This window comes from Papaver somniferum, chromosome 5 (genome assembly GCF_003573695.1).
Source record: "Papaver somniferum cultivar HN1 chromosome 5, ASM357369v1, whole genome shotgun sequence".
Lineage (NCBI taxonomy): Eukaryota > Viridiplantae > Streptophyta > Magnoliopsida > Ranunculales > Papaveraceae > Papaver > Papaver somniferum.
Genome location: NC_039362.1, coordinates 5,849,086 through 5,858,982, shown reverse-complemented (window position 1 = coordinate 5,858,982; position 9,897 = coordinate 5,849,086). Strand labels below are relative to the sequence as shown.

General features: G+C 37.5%; 1 protein-coding gene and 1 long non-coding RNA gene across 2 annotated transcripts; both read left to right on the top strand.

The window, feature by feature from the left end:
• The first annotated feature begins 733 nt into the window (after positions 1–733).
• On the top strand, positions 734–7,469 carry LOC113277233. Its single transcript, XR_003324799.1, has 4 exons — positions 734–1,222; positions 4,001–4,197; positions 4,294–4,385; positions 7,114–7,469. It is a non-coding gene; the product is annotated as an uncharacterized LOC113277233 (long non-coding RNA).
• A 583-nt stretch (positions 7,470–8,052) lies between these two features.
• Positions 8,053–9,675, top strand: LOC113277232 (F-box protein At5g07610-like). The gene has a single exon (XM_026526376.1). The coding sequence runs from the start codon at positions 8,220–8,222 to the stop codon at positions 9,432–9,434; it is 1,215 nt and encodes a 404-aa protein (XP_026382161.1). The 5' UTR covers positions 8,053–8,219; the 3' UTR covers positions 9,435–9,675.
• Positions 9,676–9,897: the final 222 nt, after the last annotated feature.

The window sequence follows — 9,897 nt, the reverse complement described above, 5'->3', positions numbered from 1 at the left end:
ATGAAAAGTATTTGTGGATTTCCAAAACCGCTCAACAATTGCGCGTGTGAGTTATTGATCATCTTTCGAAACATTTATCTCAAGTAACCGACCCAATCCACAATTGTTTATAAACGACTTACACTTTTTATTTTGACATACAATTTCATACAAATTATTCATATTGCTCCATCCACCCCTAAATCTAATCCAAAGTTCGTCGTGTCCCATGTTAAGAGTATTACTTACATGATTTTCGTCGCCTTTAGAAGACACACTAGCAAAAATTCAATTATACGATGAAATTGATATAGAAAAACGAGTTTTTGGGTTATTTAGATTTACCTGTTTTCGTTAATCAGTTACATTTGATTTCGCAAGAACTTCCATTGTTTGAGGATGGTACATGAAGATTGAAGAGAGTGATAGAGAAGAGTGATGGAGAGAAAGAAAAGATGAAATTTAGAGAAAGGAAAGGAAAACCCGTCTCCTGGATGTTTTCTAGGTTTATTACCAAACGGGAGACGGCCTGCCTTTTTTTTTTCTCCTTTACGGAAGTCTGTCGCCCGTTTTATTTTCAAAAAAGTTTTCTCACAGGAGACAGTCTCCCGTATAGTGCTCTTTTTTTTCTTGTCCATAGTGGCTCCACTCGTTCGTATGGGCGAGCGGTCTTTCGTACGGGCGAGTTAGTCTCAGTTTAGGGACTACCCATAGGAAATGCTCTTGGTCATTTCACTGGTAAGCATAAGCCGAAATCTCTGAAACAAAGAAGCCTAGAGAGTGAGCGAGTAAAGTAAAACCCTAGTAAATCAGTCTCAGTCTCAGCATCATCGAAATCTCTCATTCTGAATCAGTTTGCCCTAGGTTTCAATTCCAACTTTCTTTCGGTTTTTCTTCCCCAAATCAAAACCCTAAGTAATCGGTAAGAAGGTAGTGATGGGTTTTTCAAGATGGAGTAATTGTATGGGATTCTGGTGGAATGATGATTACAAATGAAAGCCGCCGTTGGTGGACTGGCATTGATAGATATTGGTAATCTAACAAATCTCCAGTTGTTAGTCATCCATGCTGGGGAATGGATACATAGTGGTGAGTAACTTTGTATGCATCAAGGGAGTTTGGAGATCAAAATTTGATACAATGGAAGCATGGACTCGATTAGATAAGATACACCAAAAAAATATCAAGCAAAGTTTATGCTGAGAAAAAGAACACCGAGGATGATAAGGATGCTTTGGTTAAGGTAAGATCTTCATTCCAAATTGTTTCTAATTTCTGAATTTCAATTTTTTGGGCCTTTTGGTTTTGTGTCTAATAACTCTATCTTTATCTAAATTAAAAGGAAATCAGTTAGTAGATTGACTATCCTACCTGCTTTTTATCTAGGGAAGAGGGGTTACATGCAGCTAAACAGGCATTGTATTGTGCTAGTTTGAACATCTGTACCAGAGATATTGGTTTTACTTTTAAAATACAAGGTATCAGAGATAGGTAGCTTGTTCTAGTTTTAAATGTCGCATCAGCCAGAAAGTCGCTATTCTCTACTTCATACTTGTCATAGTAAAATCATGCCTATGATGTGAAGTTACCTGGGAAAATCTTCGGTAACTTTGGTCACCTTGGAAACGACATAGAATACTAAGTATGTAAATTCTCACCTGCATCTGACATTAGAATTTGGTAGGATGTAGGAAACGGTTCTTCTACGATCTTGGATTTAAATTTATTGATGTGGCTGTGGATTGATACTAAATTGTTCACAGAAACTAGTAGTAGTAGTTAATGATATGATTTTTTAGGGCAAAAATTCAGGAATTTGGAAAATTCAGTAGGTTAAATTCGTTGCTGGAGCAGGGAAAAATACGGTGTAATTTTGGTTCAGTGATTTTCTTATTTCTTTTTGACAATTTATGCTTGAAATTTCAGCTGTTACTTCTGTTAGTTCTCAAGAAACTAGTTTTTAAGAATTGTGTTATTATGATCATGTGTCGTTTAGTATACGTAGTGATGTCAGTAGTCCAAACTTGAGCATTAGAACTTGAAAGGGTTGTTGGTAATTCATAGACGTGATCCGCGCGAGATGTGACTTAGTTTACCGTCTGACATGCTTGTGAAAATAGTGTGCTAGCTTTGTAAGTGGGTGATATTGAATGGGCAAACGAGACTTCAGATTTGACCATGTAGTTGCTTTGGAATTTGGATTGATTATAAATACACTAGATTGAAACTCGGTACTTATCATTAAAATCCAGTGTCGACTTTGTTCTTCATGTTAATGAGTGAAGTTTACGTACGGGGAGAGCTTCTTTGGATGAAAATAATAGTGCCTTGTTTCTTTGGAATTTGGATTGATTACACTTAGATTGAAACTTGGTTACTTATCCTTAAAATCCAGTGTCGACTTTGCTCTTCATGTTAATCAATGAAGTTGTACGGAAAGAGCTTCTTTGGATGAAAATGATAGTGCCTTGTTTCACCTTTGGCTTTTATTTCTGCTGCTAAATCTCTCTTTTTTGGACTTCTTCCCTTTTTCCTACAGCCTGAATTCTCAAAACGGTGCTCATTCAGCAAGCAGCAACGCCCTTATGCACTGGGTACACAATCACAACCATTAATTTTCATAGTGATGGCCCATCTCTTTTACGGCATCCCTAAATTTTTCATCATAAGCGAGAGACCTTTAGCTAGGATCTCGTTCGATCCGGAAAAAAGAACCTAATAGCTTCTTTCTAGAGAGAAGTAAACCTCTTGAGTGAATAAATCTTTATGGAATTAGGGTTTGGTTTCATGGTAAAAGCTTGCGAGAAAGAGAGAGTTGATGATTCATACTTATATTCTTCCCTTTCTAAAATCAGATATGCAGAGTATGAAATGAGTAGATAGATCGAAGTTATTAGTTGATCCATATACTAAAACAAGATGAAGAAAAAAGGTTGAACACCAGTTTCTTCGAGAACCCTGCAACAGACTCCTGAAACCAAGGTTTTAAAAAGCGAAAGCGTGGGGCGAAGCGCTCTCATACTAAAGCATAGAGCGCTGCGAAAATGTAGAGCGAAAGCAAGCCTTTTAAAATATATAAATAAGAAGTTGTCAACCAAATAAAAGAAACTACGAAGTAGTTCAGACATAAACTAACTAAGCATATGGCATACTGATACTGCCTACTCTACCCAAGAGCTATTTTAATATACTAGCCAGGAATGTCTGCATCATTCATATCATCATGCAGACAGTCATCTTATCATGATCATTATGCCCCATCAATTAAGTTTATTAGTATTTAGTTAGAAAACGTGAAACAGGCCCTACTGGGCTTCAAAGGCCAGCTTTTTATTTCAGCTTTTTATTTTCTAATATAAGCCAGTTCGGAAAGCGGCGCTCTAGAAGCGCCTAGGACCTGAAGCGCAAAAAAGTGTCCAAAAGCGCGCCCCAGAAACGCCTTTTTAAACCATGCCTGAAACTATTATATACTCGGTATTGGCCAGTACCCGTTCTGGATTCTTGGATACTTATCTGTATAGGATTGATTTGGATGCTTGAGAGAAAATATACCCAAGCCAGTATCTATTCAACTCAAAGTGAAAATCCTTTTTCTGTGGAAGGCAAGTCTATTCTGGCTAGTGCATAGAGATTGATTTGGACACTCCTGGTTGTTTTAAATGAAACCTTTGCTGGGTTGAGTTATCTGAGCATTACATGTTTTATCTTAGCTTAGTTATTGCATGTTCTTTATTGTTAGATTAATATCATTTTGATGTTGATATCTTATCTCTGAGAGCTTACAAATGGAGGATCTCATATCAATTTGATATGCTCTCAAGCTTGTCACGATTGACAAACAATCATTGGTTCCAGTATTTATGAAAGTACTCAGTACTTTTGACAGCTCCATATATGACAGGATATCTGTTTTTGAACACTGAATGACATAGGGTTATGCATTTGCTTGTTTTGTGTGCGATATAGTTTGTTTGTGTGACTTGTTCACTGAATGATAAGTTTATTGTTTTATCTATTTCAGGATTTGTTTGCAGTAGATGAACGATATAAAAAAGCTACATTGTCTAATGCCTGTGGAAGAGCAAGAAAGCTCAAAGGAAAAGGCAGCACTATACACCCCATGATACAAATTAAAAACATCTTGCAGATAAACCCAACGCATCAAGCGAAGGGGCTTGGATGGATCTTGTGAAATTTTATACTACTGAAGAGCATCATGTAAAATAAATAAATAATCAGAACTGTGTCATGTTCACCCAGTGATTTTCTTCTTTAAATTCATGTCTAATTAATTCTGACTTGTGTATGCCTAAGGTACTTCTGATTGCAATATCAAGCGTAGAAGCCACCATAAAGCCAAGCGCACAATGGGCAGGAGAAACATCCCTCGACACAGAGCTGAAATGGTATGTATGGTTACTTTTCATTCCTGCAACTGGAAAGCCACGTGTGGTTTATCATCTGGTCTTGGTATTGACTGTTCATGGTTGAAATATTTCTCATGTTTCTCTGTGTAAACATTACAAAATTTGTCTAGCATAGGAACAAATTTGCTAGTAGACATTGTATACTTCTACACCATGATATATGACTGCAAAAAATTTATGCAACTATGACTCTTTCACGTTAACTCGCATTTGTAGTATTGCCTACTCAATGTAAATGCCAAGTGTTAACCGTTCAAACTAACATAATTCGTATACTACAATTAGACTGCTATCTGATTTGATCTTTTTTCTTTCTGTATGCAGACTTTTAAAACAAATTAAAATACTTAGAGCTGTCTAAAAAGCAAAAAAGAGCTTGATTAAGTATGATACATCTTAGATACCTAGTTGGTAAGCGAACAAGAACTCTTTGAAACACTACTGGTCCTTAGGAGTACTAACTGCATTGATGTTTCGTCTAATTAATTGCCGCTGATAATTCTGTTGGTTCTCAAGAAATTAGTTTATAACAATTGTGTTATTATGATAATGTCTAGTTGAGTATGCTTAGTGATGTCTAGTTGGTAATTTCCTTTTTTTTTTTTTTTTTTTTTTCTGTATGCAGAATTTTAAAACAAATTAGCTTAGAACTGTCTAAAAGGCGAAAAAGGAGCTTGATTACATCTTAGATACCTAGTTGGTAAGTGAACAAGAACTCTGTGTAACACTACGGGTCCTTAGGAGCACTAACTGCATTGATGTTTCGTCTAATTAATTGCAGCTGTTAGTTCTGTTGGTTTTCAAGAAACTAGCTTTTATTATGTTATTATGATCATGTCTAGTTGAGTATGCTTAATGATGCCAGTAGTCAAAACTTGAACATTAGGACTTCAAAGTTTGTTGGTAATTCATAGACGGGGATATGTGACTTAGAGCAACTGCAGTGGACGACTAAACCCAAATTTGGTGTCGAGTAGGCTGGCGTAGTGGGACGGACCATCGATCAAAATTTGATCAAAGAGTAAAACTCGGACCAAATTTGGTCGGCGATTAAGACCAAATCCAAATATAGTCGGGCGTTTATGTAATGTCCGCCTACCCGACGGGCGTTGGTATAATGTCCGCCTGTAGCCACGCGTTCGTAAAGTTAACGCCTGATGCAGGGCGTTGGTATAATGTCCGCCTGGATGGGGCGTACGTATAATGTCCGCCTGGATGGGGCGTACGTAAAGTTAACGCCGGACACCCAGGCGTTGATATAGTCATGATCCCACCTTCACAAAGTTTTGAAAACTTTGCTTGGGGCGTTGTCTTTATCAACGCCCCATTTTTTTTTTTTTTGAACCCGGGCGAACGTATAATCTCCGTCCCACACACCAGACGTTGCTATAGTTCACGCCCCATACAGGCGTTATCTTTATCAACGCCCCATACCAGGCGTTATCTTTATCAACGCCCCATGCCAGGCGTAATCTTAATCTACGCTGGACGATGAAGCGGACTTTATATCAACGCGCGACCAAATTTACTCGTCATCCGCTACGCCACAGGACGGACTAAATCCAAATTTGATCTTTTTTTTAGTCTTTGGTCTTTAGTTATGCTCGCACCACTGTGGACGCTCTTACACCATGTTTGTTTGCATCTGACTCGTGATCTGGATCTGAGTCAACCCCTGACTCGTGAGATGTCAGACCATTTGTTTTCTATTTTGAGTCAGATATGATTACAATCTCATGAGTAACTGACAGCCTTTCAATGAGTATATACATATTCAATACAACATTGTTAAAAGTTAAGTTTTCTAGATTTAACAGATTTCGAAAGGTTGTAGTATGTATGTGCATTTTTTCATTCCAATTTCCAATACACCAGTGCTTTAAAATCAGGCCCATGAATGTGCTTGAACTCTTGATGTGACAATCCAACTGATACTTGAACTAGAGAGAAAGTAAATTCCGTACTTCCATAGCTTTACACTGCAGTGTTTATGGCTAATAGTCTCCCCTCTAATGCGTTCATGTGGGCTGAGCATAACGTAAATGTAAACATTGATGGAATGCCTTTTCCCCAGATTTTATAATATGCACAGTTCACATGATGGTTCTTCATAGAAAGTTCATGTCATAAACGAAGATTTTTGATTTTCATCATGTTCTTGACATCCAAAACGAAGATTTTAAGTTTCTGGGGTGTAACATTGTCTCATGAGGTTAGTTCTGCAATTGATCAATGACGTTTCCAAACTAAGGGTTTAATGCAAGCATTTTTTTTAATACGTATCACAACTACACATCCTTTATTTATAGATCTATAGTATACACACACATCTAAAACTACACTGATAAGTTAAAATGTTTCATCACTATCTATACTTATTCTTTATCCCCCTGATTGTCTTATTTGCAAGTAATACTTATTCATATGACTTAGTTACCATCTGACATGCTTGTGAAACTAGTGTGCTAGCTCTCTTAGTGGGGACTGATGATATTGAATGGGCAATTGAGACTTCAGATTTGACCATGTAGTTGCTGTGGACTTCGGATTGTTGATTATAAATATGCTGGAATGAAACTTGGTTATCGTTAAAGTGAAGTGTCGACTGTGGTCTCCATGTTAATCAGTTGATGTTACATATGATTAGAGTTTTTTTTGGATGAAAGCAATAGTGTCTTGTTTCATCTTTCTTCCCTTTTTCATGCAGCCTGAATTCTCAAGATAGTGCTCATTCAATGTCTTGTGCTTCTATGCAACTGCTGTATATCAGGCGATGGAAACGGCAGGCTATCAAATGACTACTGTCGCCCGTCTGAAGCAGTCCCATAAAATGATGCTCAGGACCATTTTTGTGAAATTGCTGGTAGCAGAATGAAGTAATCATCTGTTGGATGGCATTTGCACCTTTAGATTTCCAATACAACTCAGGTTGATTCTGTCGCGCCGGCTCATGTAGTCTCAATTGTGTCGACATGGTTACACTTTTGGTTGTTTATGGATTTGCACATGATATCATTTGCCATTATAGGCTTGAAATGAAGTCAAAACTCTAGGTTTATATCATTTGAAGATTATACATCTTGTTTTATTTTTACTTTTGAGTAATTGGTTTAACTCATTCATGAAATTTAACATAATAGATCACAAGAAATTATTAGAAATACTTCTAGAGAACACCAGGAGCAGCTGCAGAACATCCGGCCTCTCATTTCTGTTTGCCGAAATGGCCTATGTGGTTGTGAAGTTGGGACCTGCATATTTTCATTGGGTCTGTGACATAGCACATCAGAAGTAGCTTTTCGAATCCTAGAAGTCGAAAAATCGCAAGTCAGTTTGGGTGTCAAATTTCAAAATGATTTGTAGAAATTGAAAAGTTAACTTTTTATTTTGCCTATGACTTCTACTTGGGGAAGGAGAAGGAGAAGTCTGAAGCAGATTTCTACCCACTATTAATGTTTTCTGGTCTCGTGTGTCGATTGAAACCACGAAGCACATCCATTCGATTTTTGTCCACACTCCACTTATTTATCGATCTGTCTCTAGACATACTTTATATTTTGGCAATTCATTATTGTTTCCCATACCCCATATCACATCTGTCAACGAAGTTATCATAAGAGCCAATTGCCCACACAAGTGGGTTAGTTGACAGTTATCTGTTCATCTTTTTCCTTTCTTGTGAACATTATCAACACCAAGAACAAAAACTGAGCTCTGCGGTCAGGTAATGCTTATGAACTGAGCTTGTCATTTCAGGATTTTATTTTTAAGTGCGTAAAGAATTTTAAATTAATTATATCTACTTGTATTAATATGACCAGTAGTCACGTTCACCTATCCTCATCCTTATCTGTGATATCCAACAATGTTGATATCCTAGTACTCATTTTGTGGCGTTTACCAGTAAAATCGCTGTTTGTATTTAAATCCGTTTCGAAACGATGGTATTCGCTTATCTCTGATCCGATTTTCATTAAAGGGCATTTCCTCGAAATATCATCACGTTCATTTCTTGGACAGTTCTTGCATAATCGATTATCAGGTCCTGATACTCCAGAATTTGAATTCGTATCGCTCAATGAATCAGTACCTCGTCCGTTACATTTCCTAGCTTGTATCAACGATCCGTTAGGTATACGGATCAATCAGTCTTGCAATGGTCTTCTTTGTTGCAGCAGTTATAGAGGCACATATGCAGATCCATATTACATTTGCAATCCATACACAAGACAGTATCGTCCACTCTTTTGCGGTTCTCGTGGAGACGAACACGGTTTCATTTCACTCTGCAGTGTCAGTTTAGCATTCGACGTACTGAAATCACCTCACTACAAGGTTGTCTGCATTTGGTTGCTGAAGAAGGTTACAGAATCTGATGTCGAGTTTTATCATCAAATCGAAATATACACTTCTGAAACAACCTCTTGGAAGCTCTTAGGAAATATTTTCCCTGCACATGACATATTCCATAAAACTGGTGTGTTCTGGCGTGGTTCATTACATTGGTTTGATCCGTCGAGACAAGCAAATTCTTTTTACTTCAATGTTGATCTTGAACTGCTGATGGGAATGCCTAAGCTACCTCCCAGATACGATAACGATGAGATGTTGTTTAAATACTTTGGGGAGTGTAGGGGTCACCTGCATCTTATCCAGGTACATGCTTCGCGCACCAGTTTCGAAATCCTGGAGATGATGACCGATTACCAGGGGTGGAATACAAGATATGTTGTCAATGTCAGTGAATTGATGAATGCGTATCCGGAGATCACACAAGGCGTTTCAATTCAGTTCCAACATCTTGCATTCTCAGTACTGCTTGTCCAGGATGAAAAAACAAAGTCATTAACCGATATTCAAAGAGCGAAAGGAACAGATTCGTTGATATTGGTGTTGCAAATACTGGATGAGGTTGTATATTATGATCTAGAGGAAATGCGCGTCAAGAAAATTGTCAGACTCGCGCCCACGACATATTCAAGACGCCGGGACGCGTTTCAGTACATTGAAACACTGGCTTGTGTTTGATAATCTACCTAGTGCAGCTTGTGCGTTCCTTTTAAAACTAACATAAAGCTACTCTTTGAGTACCATAATTTGTAATTGGAATGTTGTTATTGGTGTGAGCTAATTTTAGCCATGCTTGGATCTTGTTTCGATAGTTTTCACTTCCTCTGAGAGCTATTCGTTTAATTGTATTTGTCATTTTCCCGTCTTAAAAAAAGATACTACTACTTATTTGGTGATAGTTTTTATTTAGTCTTTTGGAGATTAGAAGCAAAATGAGTGGGTCGACAACATTATGGACTAATTTTAGTCAGTTAATTCTCTTTATGTCGACCATCTTAAACCTTGGAAATCAAGTAGGGTAGGATTGAAGAATTATCGATGGATTCTTTTGACAAACACTTATGGGGTAGGTAGGGTAATTAATGGTGTGTCATCGTGTCTTGACTGATTATCAAGTCAAAGACAATTTTGCCATCGAAGT

Bases quoted from the DNA above. Each gene is read 5' to 3' on its own strand.
- LOC113277232 (XM_026526376.1), top strand. From the start codon at position 8,220: ATGACCAGTAGTCACGTTCACCTATCCTCATCCTTATCTGTGATATCC.